We start from the raw sequence: 16,147 nt of genomic DNA on the forward strand, positions 1-16,147 counted from the left end.
GCGCTACGGTGGATTACTTAAGACTTGGCTCTTATTTCTAGCAGGTAGATGCTCATTAAGCATCATTATGATATTTCATAGCTCGATAAAGCTATCATAACTGCGTTCCACCAATGCTACTACTGGTGATAATCATCAAATTTTGAATTTATCCACAGATGATATGAACAGTAGTGACATCTAACTTCAAATCTCAGTGTTTGAATATTTCATTTAAATATATATATATATATATATATATATATATATATGTATGTATGTATGTATGTGTGTGTATATATGTATATATATATATATATATATATATATATATATATATATATATATATCTAGTTCTCACTGTCCTGTTCTTGTTAAAACTTTCACCCTCCACAAAAAATTCCAAATTTTATTTAATTTGCTTTGCGGGAAGGACTGTTCCAACGAAGTCGCGTATTGTCCTTGCCTTCGAAACGCGGAGTAGATGGAACAGGGACAACTGACGAAGGGGTATACTCTTTATGCTGCATGTCTCGTTTCTCTGTTTGTATTTTTCGTTGTTCGTAAAAAGTTCGTTTTCTGTTTTCGTTTTTATGTTTTCGTTTCTCATTGTGTTTAACTTTTATTTTTATGTCTTGTACCCATATATGCATGTCTGTATACATATAGATGTAGATATGTACATATATGTATGGATATATGCATATATTTATATATTATTTATATCATTATATGATCGAACGCCATGCATCCTTTTCCAAGTATATATATATATATATGTATAGCATTTTTCAATGGCCAAATAACTGAAGAGATGGCAGCGTGGGTTTCCGCCCCGACATCTGAAACTCGGAGTTTTATCATGGCTACTGAATAATTGTCACATATTATTTACAGATATATATATATGTATATATATATATATATATATATATATATATATATATATATATATATATATATATATATATATATATATATATATATATATGTATGTATGAATGTAAGTCCAGTAGTTACTTCGGAATTGATTCATTTTGTTTTACTTCAATATCCTCATTTTAGTCATTTAGCTGCACTTAGGTCAAGTTTCTTACCATTGTAACGCTTTGTAGCTTTAAAAAAGTTCAACTAAAAGATGCTAGGTACTTTATGTAGAACGAACATCTTAATTCAGACAGTGCTGCTAGCTTGTCTTTTTATTGGCTTATTAGGTCCCTACCTATTGATGCTTAATATAAACATAAAAAGTAAAATTAAGAATGAACTTACGATTGATAAATATGTTAAAAATATAGTTGTTTGTAAATGTGTGATGTTGAAAACAAATCGCAACTTCATAAACCACTCTTGCGGACTATGTCCTTAATGAACAGATGTTATGGCTGCTGTAACAGCCCAGAATACACCCCTGCCCAGACTATACCCCATGCTTGTAGACAAATAACACAGATGTACCTCATTTATAAAAGGTGCTTCAGAACATATATAAAATTTGATATCAACCAATGAAGAATTAAAAGTTACATGTAAATTTCGATTTAAACATAGCAAGTCAGAATTATCAAATGCAAATCTTCAATGTACAAAAATAAACCCAATGTATAGGTAGATTGGAAAAAAAATTGATGACTTGTGCATACTGTGCAGCACACCTGTACTATGAGTCATAGAATAGACTCACAAATGTGGCCATTCGTGTTGGATTTATATTGGTACATTTGAAAGTATTTTGCATTTGATAATTCTAAATTGTTATGTTTAAATCAAAATTTACATGTAACTTTTAATTCTTCATTGAGTGATATCAAATTTTATATATGTTCTGAGGCAACTTTATAAGTGAAGTACATCTGTATTATTTGTCTGCAAGTATGGAGTATAGTCTGGACAGGCATATATTCTGGCCTGGTTGTCTGGAGGGGGTATAGTCTGGGCTAGCTCAGACTAGCCTCAGGTATAGTCTGGGCAGGGGTATATTCTAGGCTGCTACACTGCCAATTTTCAATCCTGTTTAGACTTGTTGTACCCATATCCCTGCACCAATCGATAAAGTCGCAGAGAGATGCCTGCATTCAAGTATGTGCGTACACACCCTGCGTGTGTCACGATGTGTCGCCTCATGCATTCTATCTGTAAGGTTCTTTTTTAACACGTAAATTAGGGGTTCTATGTAGTGCATGCATGTTCAATGGTTCCAGTTTTAACTAAAACCAGGAAACCTAGGGTTTTGAACATTAAAAATCTGAAAATTGGCGGCCCCTTCATGGGCCCCTAAAATCACTTTGCGGACCCCAGTTTGGGAACCAAGGCTCTAGACTCTTACGACAATTGAAAAAGAATAAGAAACAAAAATTAAATGTAGATTGTAACAACAAAGACTACTGATGGATTGTAAGAGTTGTTAGAATGTTCAACAAAATGTCATGCACCATTTAGTCCAGGGCCTTACATTTGAAGCTCAAATCCCACCAAGGTCAACTTTGCCTTTCATTCATTGAAGGCCAATAAAATAAAGTACCAGTCATGTACTTTATTGTTATGCACAATACCCCCACTCTGCCCTCCTACTCTCAAAGTTGCTGGCTTTGTACCTCAATTAGAAATAAATTTTTCTACTATAGGCACAAGGCCTGAAACTGTGGGGGTGGGTTAATTGATTGCATTGACCTCAGTGCTCAACTGGTATTTATTTTATCAATCCTGAAAGGATGGAAGGCAGAGTAGACTTTGGTGGAATTTGAACTTAGAATGTAAAGTCAAAAGAAAAGTCACTACACATTTTGTCTAGCATACTAATGTTTCTGCCAGCATTATCCAATGTTTTACAGCTAAAAATCAAATTTACAAATGATGCAGTGATGTACAATGACATTTATTGCAACAATTAAAAATCTAATTTAATTGAATAAATAAAAATGAAGTAGCATTACCTTGAAAAGGTCAGAACTCATATTAGTGTCAAGAAGGTTAGAAATTGTTTCCCCATTATTGAGTTTGTGAAGGAGCTCTAGTGCTTGGATACATTCTTGTTGTCTGATTTTAACCTGAAATTAAGTCAAAAGGGAAATGGTATTAATATATTTACCATGAAATTACAAGGGAACGGTTGCTGAACTACAGACAATACTGGCTGTAAGTTCACAGGCATTGTTTCAAGTGAAGTTAAGCCAAAAATCTGTTGTTGCAACTGATGGGGTTCAAGTAAGCTGACTAATTTGGTTTCAGGAAAGGCCATTCTAGCTGAGAGCAATAAGAGAGATAAAGCAATTGAGAATATGAAGACAGAAAACCTCTGGTCCATCAAGAATTACCATTGAGATGCTTAGAATATCTGGCGGAGTGAGATATGGTCTAGTCACCTGTATAATTAAGCAGGTTGTACAGGAAGGTATCATATCTAAATGACTGGAGTAGCAACATTATAATCAACTGTTACAAGGTGAAGGAGATGCCTTAGAGAGAAGTAATTACAGAGATTTCAAAATGCTGGGTCAGGTCATGAAAGTTACTGAAAAGGTTATAGTTCAACTATAACCCTTTCAGAAAAATTGTGTAAGAGGAATTGGATATAGCATGCAAAAGAGAAGACTGACCTGATATGGTCATGAGAAGAGTATGGATGAGAACAGCTGTATAAAGAAATGCTGATTGTTAAATGTGGCTGGAGCCTGTGGAAGAAGGAGACCAAGAAGACGTGAGACATAGTTGTGAAGACTGACTTCAGGATGTTAAACTTCATGGAAGAATGACAAAGGACTGAGAATATGAAGACAGAAAACCTCTGGTCCATCAAGAATTACCATTGAGATGCTTAGAATATCTGGCGGAGTGAGATATGGTCTAGTCACCTGTATAATTAAGCAGGTTATACAGGAAGGTATCATATCTAAATGACTGGAGTAGCAACATTATAATCAACTGTTACAAGGTGAAGGAGATGCCTTAGAGAGAAGTAATTACAGAGATTTCAAAATGCTGGGTCAGGTCATGAAAGTTACTGAAAAGGTTATAGTTCAACATTGTTCCCGAGAAGACCCAAATGTCTCAGCAGAAAATGAGATCTGAAAAGTTTATCATTAATGTCTCTGCCTCTGCACCCAATCTATTCTCTGTCAAGTTTTCTCCATAACTCACCTTCCTAACACTGATCTCTCCGTCACTCTTCTAACACCAGCACCATTTACTCAACCACTGTAATTATATGAGAACAGAACTGCCCATATTTCAACTACCTTCCTTTTGTGCTACCAGTTATCCCTCTCCTTGGAACCACTTCCTTTATTAGCCATCCTGTATTCTCAATACCATCCCCTGCCACTTTATTTTCCAGCAAACATTCCTTTTCCTCTGAACACCCTCATATCTGCCATCATCGCTCATCTGTTGCTTTAACAAATCAGCTAAACCACCAGTTTGAACTATGGTCCTTTACTTCTTGACCATGTAAAGATGGAAGGCAAAGCTGGCTGAAAATTACACCATCACGACACCATCACAAAAATTTCTACAGCCAATAAAGTTGTAATTTTTTTCTATCAATTATTAGCTTCAAATGTTTTTCATATTTACATCAACACTATGTTTTAATTGGTTTGATCTCTGTTGTTATAAAGTGTCATAATTCTGGATATATATATATATATATTGCCAGACTGGATATAAACTAAGGATGGTGATGCTTTAGATAGAAATAACTATAGGGATATCAAATTGCTGGATCAAGTGATGAAGGCCACGGAGAGGGTTACAGCCCAACTAATTAGGGAGAGAGTTAGCCTAGAAGAGATGCAGTTTGGTTTTGTGCCAGATAGAAGCACTGCTGATGCTATATTTCTGGTAAGGCAACTTCAGGAGAAATACCTAGCCAAAGATAAACCTCTGTACTTGGCTTTTGTTGACTTGGAGAAAGCCTTTTACAGGGTCCTCCCGATCCCTTATCTGGTAGGCAATGTGGAAACTAGGTATAGACGAGTGGTTAGTCAGAGCTGTACAGACCCTATACAGGGATGCTGTCAGTAAGGTGAGGGTCAGCAATGAGTATAGTGAAGAATTCCGGGTAGAAGTAGGGGTTCACCAAGGATCAGTCCTCAGCCCCCTCTTCTTCATCATAGTCCTCCAGGCAATAACAGAGGAATTCAAGACAGGCTGCCCCTGGAAGCTCCTCTATGCTGATGACCTTGCTCTCATAGCTGAATCACTCCCAGAATTAGAGAAAAAATCTCGGGTGTGGAAGCAAGGTCTAGAATCGAAGGGCCTTAGAGTCAATGTAGCAAAAACCAAAGTCCTAGTAAGTAGGAAGGTGGGCAAATCACAAACCCCTTCAGGTAGATGGCCCTGTTCGATCTGAAGAAGAAGTGTAGGTAGAAACTCCATAAGATGTACCCAGTGTAAGCTATGGACACATAAGAGGTGCAGCAATATCAAAGGAAGGTTAACCAGGATGATAGTTTTTGTGTGCAGCAGATGCACAAAGGCAATAAACACCGAAGATGTTCAGAAAACAGATTCCATCACATGCCTGGAGGAGAAACTAGTTTATAGCTTCTGCTACCTAGGTGACCAAGTCTGAAGTGGGAGTGGATGCTCTGAGAGCATTGCCACTAGAATAAGAATAGCCTAGGCAATGTTCAGAAAGCTCCTACCTCTGATGTTAACAAACGGCCTCTTGCTCAGAGTGAAAGGTAGCCTGTATGATGCATGTGTGCGAACAACCATGCTACACAGCAGTGAAACATAGGCCATGACTGTTGAGGACATACATAGGTTTGAAAGAAATGAAGGTAGTATGATCTGCTGGATGTGTAATGTCAGTGTACACACACGACAGAGTGTAAGCGCCCTGAGAGAAATGTTGGACATAAGAAGCATCACATGTGGGGTGTAAAAGAGATGACTGCACTGGTATAGTCATGTGCTACGTATGGATGAGGAGAGCTGTGTGAAGAAGTGTCACACCCTAACAATGGAAGGAACCCGTGGAAAAGGGAGACCCAGGAAGACATGGGATGAGGTGGTGAAGCATGACCTTCAAACATTAGGCCTCACAGAGGCAATGATAAGAGACCAAGACCTTTGGTGATACACTGTAATTGAGAAGACCCAACAAGTAAAGTGAGATCACAGCCGTAGCCTATACGTATCACATAACCAGCCCATTTAAAAGTACCCTCGAATCATTGGGCAATACGCTGTGCTTGAGAAGACCTATTGAGTCAAGTAAAATCAAAAATCAAAATCAAATCAAGATAGAAATCAAAATGGAAATTGTAGTTGTGGCCATGCTGGTGGCACGTAATAAGCACCATTCAAGTGTGGGTCAATGCCAGTGCTGCCTGACTGGCTCCTGTGCCGGTGGCACGTAAAGAACACCCACTACACTCTCGGAGTGGTTGGCGTTAGGAAGGGCATCCAGCTGTAGAAATCTTGCCAGTTCAGATTGGAGCCTGGCGCAGCCTACTGGCTTGCCAGTCCCCAGTCAAACCGTCCAACCCATGCCAGCATAGAAAATGGACGTTAAACGATGGTGGTGGTGATGATGAACTGTACTGCATCAGAGGAGAACATTAGTATTACTCATAACTTAGAAATAAAGGCTTCTAATTTGTGTTCAGTCAGTAGACATCTTTCAATGAGACATCTTATGGTAATTAATCATCAAATGTAATTAAAATGTAGTGTAGATGCAAATATGGAAAACATTTATATATTTAAAGATTAGTTAAATTAGTCCATGTAATTATAATCTTATCTGGATTACTTAGGCATTTAAGCTATGGACAAATATGAACTATCTATATTTTTTCCTACTAGGACAACCTGAGTACGAACTAAACCTTTGTACAACAATCTTGTATAACATTGATATTATTGTAGGATATTGTGTTTTTATACACTTACATACTTACAATATTATATGACTCAACATAAAAGTTACTTGATTAATGCTGTTTAGTTTGTCTACAAAGGAGAAACTTGATTATTCATTTGAACGGTGTCTTTAGAAGTAAAGGAAAATTTGTGGTTATGGCATTATGTGGACAAATATTTTACTATGGAACTTATTACTGGAGTGGAATAACTACCTTACCAGCCTTAAAATTATATTGTTTAAATACCTCACTGTCCCCATTACTATATTAAATACATTATTGGTCCCATTATTAATACTGTTTAATGGTTTAGATCTGAAATCTTACCTGTTTATTTCTCAAAACAAAATCATCTCTGTTGTGTTGTTCATACATCTTCCATTCTTCTTCGAAAACACGACCAATACTGTCAGATTTATCAATGTTACTACCTTCTTCATCAAACAGACTGCATTCATTTAGGTAATAGGTTGCAGAGGCTGAGCCATCTCTGTGAGATATGGAAAAAAATATATGCAGATGTAATGTGCTCAATATATACATTTGCAGATAATGGAAACTCTAAATGATTGCTAACCCTACATGATATAGTAGCCAAATTTTCTTCAAACCGCAAACTAGCATCTTAAATAAAGAAACAGCACATTAGCATGTTAAATAAGGAAACAACCCTAGATACTTATAAATAAATGAGATAGTTATGGTCAGGATGACTGATCCTAGGTCTGGTGGGAAAAGTCTTAGAGTTAAACAACAATAGCTACACACAATATATACAACAACTAATGTTGGTGGCTACACACTGCATATACACCTAGTATAAACCAGGGATTACAGACAGTATACTCAACAAGTGTATACCAGTGATTACAGGTCCCACCACTTTGTTTGACCTTTGGTATATTTAGAAGAGTTTACTCAGCTGCAAATATCCAGTGAAGATATTGATTGCCTCCTGGTAAACATTTAACCAGAGATCTCAATAGTGTCATAAGTCTGCATGAGCAGCAATGTTCAGGATTACAGAGCAACATTAAGAACTACAATTACAATGAATCCATGGGACATGAGATCCAAATTGAAGCGTTACCAATACATCAGTTAATCCATGGAATACGAGATCCAAACTGAAATGGTACCAACACCTCAGTGAATCTGATTAAACTGGTAATATTACCTGTGCTCCACTGCCACAACAATGAATCCATGGGATGCGAGATCAATGCAAATAGTGGAGTAGGTTGTACGCATACCTCCAAGGCCATGGGAGAATATGACAACAGGAAATTTGTTAATATTGTCATCAGAAAATACTGGAGACATCCACAGCACTGGAATGAGGACATTACCTGAAACAAAATGAAAATAAAGAGAACAATCAGTTCTTTTAGTAAATACTTATTATCTACCCCATATTCTTTTTTGCCATATATATATCTGTGTGTATGTGTGTAAATATATATATATATATATAATAATATAGATTTAATCAAAAGATTAAATGTGGAACTTAAAATGTTTGAGGCACCAGAATTTGGTAGGGTAAAAACCAAAAACAAAATCAAGAGATTCGGTGAATAAAATTTGAAGAATAGCAACAAAAATTCAATAGGTTATAGTAGTACATACGTTTCGTACAAACTTCATATATTCATGTAGTGAGAACACTACATAAAATGTGCAATGAAAATGTAATGAATAAATGAAGTTTGTACGAAACGTATGTACTGCTATAACCTATTGAATTTTTGTTGCTTTTCTTCAAATTATATATATATATATATATATAAAATGAAACAAAAACGCAATAGAGGACAATAAAACATTCGGAGAGATAGACAATATAAAGGTGGACAGAAGAAACAACAATTAGAAGCTCAGGAAAAGACAGGTCATTTGTGGCCTTTTTTCATCAGCCAAGGTAACCAGAAGTCCTTACAGTTTCAGGCAGCTACACTCAATCTGGTTGCCCCCCACCCCAAAGTCTAAGCTAAGTGCATTAGATTTTTTAGTAAGAAAGCTAGTGAATGTGTACGGCAACAGAGACAAAAAACAGCAAACATGGTACACAATTACAAATACAAACATCAAGAATATAACAACAGGTGTCTTTCGACTAAGAACGAATCAAATTGAGCTGGGGTGTATGAAGTGAAAGCCTAAAGGCAGGAACATAGGAGATGGACATTAGAGGTGTTGGCGGTCGGCAGTCAGGCCAAGAAAGAAAGATCATGGCTGGCTGGACACCGGTCATGTGGAAGGAAAGAGGGGTGTATGTATGTGTATATATATATAGATATATATGTATATATATGTATATATAAATATATACACATGAATATATAAATATATATATGCTAGCAGTATAACCCGACCTCGTCCGGGTGTGACTTATTACGCCATCTACGATAAGTTTTGCTAGGTGAAAATCAACTAAAAAAGAAAGCCTTACAACGAAAAAACCCTTATGATGTAAATATGTTCATAATTCAAAAGACATTGAAATTAATAGGGAAAGTCTGAAGGCTGTTTTGCGTAACATTATTAAGCGTACGTAAATTTCATCCATCTAATTGGCTATAGAAATGCTTGTGCAAAACAACTTTTTGCGCTGCCCTGATTATACATAGCAGGGTAATCCCTTTTAGCAGGAGCTAGGATGGCAATTTGTGATGAAGCAGTTTTGCCAGAATTCTATCAGATTGGGCAGAAGATGTTGATGCACCATTTTGCATTATGTTCAAAGTAGCTACTGGAATGTGGTGAATTGCTGCAGTCTGTTGCTGTCATTTTAAACCGATTGGTTTCTTTCCCCAGCAAACTCTCACATAGCAGGGTAGCTAAGGAAAGCTAAGAAAAGGGGGAGATAACAAAGAAATGGTGAACCCAAGACGAGAGAATGCTGGTGATCTTAACGTATGCATGTGTGCATGTAGGTGTGAAAGTGTGAAAATGTGGGGAAGGGAATTGGTCAGTGCTAGTGTGTGCATGGTGGTGTGTTGTGAAGTGATGTGTTGTGTGATATGGGGTAGCTTGGTGTGATGTGAGGGTGTTGGGAGGTGGGGGTGAAGGCGGGGGAGGCGAGAGTGGGGAAAGCATGGGTGAAGTGTGGGGTAAACGTAGGGGTATGTGGGTAGGCAGAGGTTGGGGTGGATGTAAGGGATGGGATGGAGCAGGATGGGAAGGTCAGGTAGGAGTATGTATGGGTGGGATGGGCTTATGAGAGAGGGTTGACAATGAAGGGGGAAGGGGAAGGTGGATATAAGAGAGGGGGAAGGTGGGCATGGGAGGAGGGAGAAAGCGAGGAGAGAGAAAGAGTAGGGGTGAAGAGAAGTAGGAGTGAAGAGAAGTACAGAGAAGTAGGAGTCGGAGCAGGAGAGGTGGGTGGGAAGAGAGGAGGGTGGGAGGAAGGGAGAGGTGGGTGGGAGGAAGTAGGAGGGAGGGCGGAGGGGGGAGATGCAGGGGAGGGGAGTTGAGCCCATGTGGTGCAAAGGCATGAAGAGAGAAGATTAATCCCTGTTCACAGTGCAAACGGGAGTCTGGATGGCCCCTGTGCAAGGACAATCCAAAAACGGACAGGTGTTACTGCAAGGAGTGACCTGTAGAGCGGAAATGGCGTGACACCAAGGTGACATTGCAAACGTTGATGTCTCGGAGGTGTTCCGTGAATCGGTTGGCCAGGCGGCACCCTGTTTGTCCGATGTACAGAGAATGGCAGAGAGAGCAGGAGATGCAATAGCTGATGTTGGTAGAAGTGCAGGTGAAGGAGTCATTGATGCGATAGGGTCGGTGATGGGTGCTGGTGAGGAGGGTGGTGTTGGAGAGGTAAGGGCAAGTGCAGCAGCGTGGGCAGGAGCAAAGGAATGAGCCAGGTTGGGAGGTTGGGTTGGGGAAGAAGCTGTGGACCAAGAGGTCTTGTAGGTTGTGGGCTCGTTTGAAGGAGGGGAGGGATCGGTTAGGGAAGATGTGGGAGGCGGAGGGGTCGGACTGGCGGTGCTGGAAAGCTCGGAGAATGGTGCGTTGGAAGAGTAGGCTGGTGGAATGGTAGGTGAGGGGAAAATGGAGGCGGGAGACGGCAGGGTGGGTTCGGGGGGGAGAGAGCAGATGCACGGTCCATGGAACGTGCTCTGGCAAGGGTGGTGTGGATGGTGGCGAGGAGATATCCCCATAGGCTGAAGTGGCGAGCCATGAGTTGAGACTGAATCTCAAAATTGTGGTTGTCACTTCAGAGGCTGCGTAGACGGAGGAATTGGGAATAAGGGATGGAAAGCTTGGTGTGTTTAGGGTGGGAGGAGGTGAAGTTAAGATAAGAGTGTGAATCTGTGTGTTTGTGTAGTGGATGAAGGTGGTAAGAGTGGAGTGATGAATGCTGACCGAAATGTCAAGAAAGGGGACAGAGGTGTCAGAGATAGTGCAGAAGAGTGGAGGGCAGGATGGAAGGATTGGATAAAAGAGAGGAACGAGTCAAGATGTTTGCGGGAGAGTGAGGTGGCACTGATACTGTCGTCAATATAAAGGCCATATAGTTCGGGAGTAGGACCAGTAAAACTTGAGAGTATTTGTGCTTCAGCATAGCCAACGAACAGGTTCACATAGTTGGGGCCCATTCTCATTATATATGCATATATATATATATAAATATATATAGAGGCTATGAGAGGTAATGGTGTCAATAAGATCCAAAGGTGTCAGGTAATGCTGAGTAAGTGCTATGGACAGACCACAGTTAAGCTCCAGGTTCGATGATTATGCAATTAAGGAATCCAACGTAGGTCATGTGTCAGCGTGTATATAAAAAAAAAATTTTTCAGAATGAGATAAAAAAAACCGAGGCTGTGAAGATTTTAGAACATTTATAAATAGAAAGTCTTACAGCTGTTTCCAGGATATTTTATATATCCCTTCATCGGAGACAGTGTGAGAAAATGGTTAAGCAATAGTTAATTTAGATAAGATATGAAATAGAGAGTGAAGTGGAGGAATGAAAATACATGTGAGATATGAAGGGATATTGCATTTGTAGATCCATTATTTAGGCAGAATGGTATATATATAAGATTCCAATACCTTGTGAATAAATTCCAAAGTATTTAAAATTGGTCATTCCAAGTATAGAGTTTGTACACAGTGCTATTGAATCGAGGGTTTTTATTTAAAGTGACCTAAAAGTAGGGAATGTGCGTATATACATATATATATATATATATATATATATATATATACATATATATATATATATATATATATATATATATAGTAAGTACCACACTCTTTCTCTGTCTCTCTGTCTCTCACTCATTCTCTCTTTCCTCTCCCCTCACTCTCCCTTCTTTCTCTTTCTCTTTCTTTTTCTTTCTTTCTCGACCTCTTTTACGTATGTGCATGTACCCATGTCCCTGCATGTCTGTATGTTATAGATGTGTATATACACATACAAAAATATACACTCTAATAGGTAAAACACACGCATACATATACATGTTTGCATATTTATATACATATATATGTGTGTTCTTTTCAGTTGAAGAGCGTAAGCTCGAAACGTTAAAGACCTTATTCCTGAGCGTTATACTAATACATCCATTTGTTGTTTATACCACCTGTCTTCGTCTGTTGTTTTTTTCGTAAATTCTCCCACTCTCTGAGTGGTTGGCGTTAGGAAGGGCATCCAGCTGTAGAAACTCTGCCAAATTTAGATTGGAGCCTGGTGTTGCCATCCGGTTTCACCAGTCCTCAGTCAAATCGTTCAACCCATGCTAGCATGGAAAGCGGACGTTAAACGATGATGATGATGATATATATATATATATATATATATATCTATACTATAAAAGGCAAATTTTCTCTCTGTGTGTGTATGTTTAAAATTCATACATTTACACAATTCCAAATTTCTTCGATTAAACAATCGCAATTAATATTCTAAATACAATTTGTTAGGTCACTGCGTCATTTTTTCACTCCAAAAATGTCCTAATAACGAATATAATCCATAAAACTACACGAGTAAACATTTTCTCCCTAATAAAATCTAATTTCTTCTTTCTAATACAAATCCTTTCAACTCCTACTTTCTCTTATGAACCTTTACGAAAAGTCCAACAACAAATACAAAAAGAAAGGAAGGAGAAAAAAAAACTATTTCAGTATCAAATCACATTTCGATACTGTGATGACAGATACTAAAACTACATACAAAATTACTTTGCCCCTCTAAAATTAACTATTTCTATTCCTCTTACACATCATTTCAATTGCTACTTTCTCTTATCAACGTTTACGAATGATCCAAGAAAAAAGACAGAGAAACGAAGGAGATCTAATTTCCTCTTTCTAATACAAATCCTTTCAACTCCTACTTTCTCTTATGAACCTTTACGAACAATCCAACAACAAATACAAAAAGAAAGGAAGGAGAAACACTGACTGTAAAAGAAAACTATTTCAGTATCAAAACTGAAACAATCACATTTCGATACTGTAATGACAGTTTCACTTTAATGGTTTCATTTTAATACTACATACATATATACATACATACCTCATTCTAATTGGTGGGAATTGTAAGTTATTTCTAACTCGTCCTTTACCGTGATAACAACAGAAAAAAAATAGTCACACATCTTTTTCAAATGCGATCGACAAACATTTATTCCCTACAAACTGTGAGTCTTTTGGAAAATCTTTCCGTAAATCTTGAGATTAACACCCGCACGATTACCTACCTAACCCTAAAACTCCAGCTCTAACACTGTAGTGAAAATCGTGCGGGTGTTAATCTGGAAATTTAGCAAACTTTTTTAAAACACTTTTACTTACTAACATTTTTTATTTAGTGTGTGTGTGTTGCCCATATATATATATACACTTAAGACTTAGTTGTGGGTTGGGACTTTCAGCGGCAGAGGTCATTATTATTATGACCATATATATATACACACAGAATGCACATTAATACACACATACAAATACCTATCATTCTTTTTTATTTAGTGTGTGTGTGTGTGTTGCCCATCTTAATATATAATGCTGAAATTCTGTATTTGTGTGAAGCCTTCTTAAAAGTTTATAGAAATCCACATTTTCCACTTTTTTGTCCTAACCCTAACACTGTAGTGAAAATCGTGCTGGTGTTAATCTGAAAATTTAACAATCTTTTTTAAAACACTTTTACTTACTAACATTTTTTTATTTAGTGTGTGTGTGTGTGCGTGTGTTGCCCATATATATATACACTTAAGACTTAGTTGTGGGTTGGGAGTTTGATCGGCAGACGTCATATTATTATTATTATTTTAAATTTTTCCCACAAGGGCGGCTTTGGGCAGGTGGAGAATAGTCGATTATATCGACCCCTGTGTCCAACTGGTACTTTTTTAGACCCTGAAAGGATGAAAGGCAAAGTCAACTTCAGTGGAATTTGAAATCTCCCGTCGCTACACTGATTCTGCAGAACAGGGTTGAGTGTGAAAACCAACTTTAAAGTGTAAATATAGATGTTTTTGAATACACACTCATACATACATATGTACAAATACACACATACATACAAATAAACACATACATACAAATACCTGTCAGTCTCTTCCAAATACGATCGACAGTCAAACATTTATTCCTTACAAACTGAATTTTCTTAATATCTTTCTTAAAACGCATTTACTTACAACCATATATATATATATATATATATACACACACAGAATGCACATTAATACACACATACATACAAATACCTATCATTCTTTTTTATTTAGTGTGTGTGTGTGTGTGTGTGTTGCCCATCTTAATATATAATGCTGAAGTTCTGTATCTGTGTGAAGTCTTTTTAAAAGTTTATAGAAATCCACATTTTCCACTTTTTCGTACAAATTTTTACATCAATGGAATTTTCTCGATGTGAACATTCCAGTGCAGTAATTAGATTTTTTAAATTCCGTTTACTTTGTGTGATTTAAGGGAGATTTGGCTGTTGTTTCTAGCAACTTTTATATTTCTTCCCTTCTACCTGTACTGGTGTTCTTACACATCAATCACACGCTCAACATATAATATACAGAGTTAGAGTAAAAGAGAGAGAGAGAGAGAGAGAGAAAGTGATACATACAAAGTCATAGATTAACTTGCTTTAAGACTATTCTTTCCTTCTACCTTTTCACTCTTACTTTGTTCTTCTTCCTCTCTCCCATTTGATAGCTTTCTTCTATCCCTCTACCTCTAACATATTTTTCATAACAAAGAAATGTAAAAACACACAACCACACATACGTGATCTGTGACAACAACATACACATAAACACATACACACATCAAAATTATAGATATATAGTTTCTGTGTGTTTCTTATATAAACATGCGCACGCATTGCTATTTTATAACTGTCTTCCGTTCTCCCTTCCTCTCTTTCTCTTTCTTCATTGCTCCCGTTCTCTATTCCTTTCTCCCCTCTCTCTCTTTTCCTTCTCCCTCTTCTCTCTCGCTCTCTCAAACACATACACGTGCACGTACACACAAGCATTCACTACAAGATAACTCATGTTCGTCAATGTTTTGTAAATATACAAACTACGGAGCTTATGGACAACACATTGCAAATCAGTGAACTTCATTACAAATGTGGGTAATTTTTTAGATTAACATACGCACAATTTTCACTAGGGTATTAGGGTTACGGTTTTTGGGTCAGGGTTAGGGTTTTAGGGTTACGGTTAGGGTTACAATGAGGGTTAGTGTTATGGTTACGGTTTTAGGGTCAGGGTTAGGGTTTAAGGATTACGGTTACGTAATCGTGCGGGTGTTAATCTGAAAAATTACCGAAATGTGAAAACTACCGACCCTGCCAACTGTTATAACTTTTGTTGTTCTCTTTAACATGTACATAGATTATGCCTCCAAACAAGACAACTTGCTGGGGAAAGAAAGCAACCGGTTTAAAAAGACAGCAACAGACTGCATCAATTCAACACATTCCAGGAGCTACTTTGAACATAATGCAAAATGGTGCATCAATCTGATACAATTCTGGCAGAACTGTGTAGCAACAGATCACCAGCAATTGCTTCATCAGAAATTGCTGTCCTACCTCCTGCGAAAAGGAATTACCCTGCTATGTATAATCAAGGCAGTGCAAAAAGTTGTTTTGCACAAGCATTTCTATAGCCAATTAGACGGATGAAATTTACTTACATACGCTTAATAATGTTACGCAAAACAGCCTTCAGACTTTCCCTATTAATTTCGTCTTTTGAATTATGAACATATTTACATCCTAAGGGTTTTTTCGTTGTAAGGCTTTC

The 16,147-nt window shown here is 37.6% G+C and overlaps 1 protein-coding gene across 2 annotated transcripts in view; it reads right to left on the reverse strand.

The window, feature by feature from the left end:
• The window catches only part of LOC106883019 (platelet-activating factor acetylhydrolase), a 57,804-nt gene that overhangs the window by 21,134 nt on the left and 20,523 nt on the right, over window positions 1-16,147 (reverse strand). For both annotated transcript variants that reach the window (XM_089351060.1, XM_089351061.1), the window contains exons 4-6: window positions 8,029-8,200; window positions 7,179-7,341; window positions 2,913-3,026 (exon numbers count right to left, since the gene is read on the reverse strand). In XM_089351060.1, coding sequence (XP_089207186.1) covers window positions 2,913-3,026; window positions 7,179-7,341; window positions 8,029-8,200 — 449 coding nt within the window. The remainder of the gene's footprint in view (window positions 1-2,912; window positions 3,027-7,178; window positions 7,342-8,028; window positions 8,201-16,147) is intronic.

This window comes from Octopus bimaculoides, chromosome 4, assembly GCF_046866305.1.
Source record: "Octopus bimaculoides isolate indiv1 chromosome 4, ASM4686630v1, whole genome shotgun sequence".
NCBI classification, from domain to species: domain Eukaryota; kingdom Metazoa; phylum Mollusca; class Cephalopoda; order Octopoda; family Octopodidae; genus Octopus; species Octopus bimaculoides.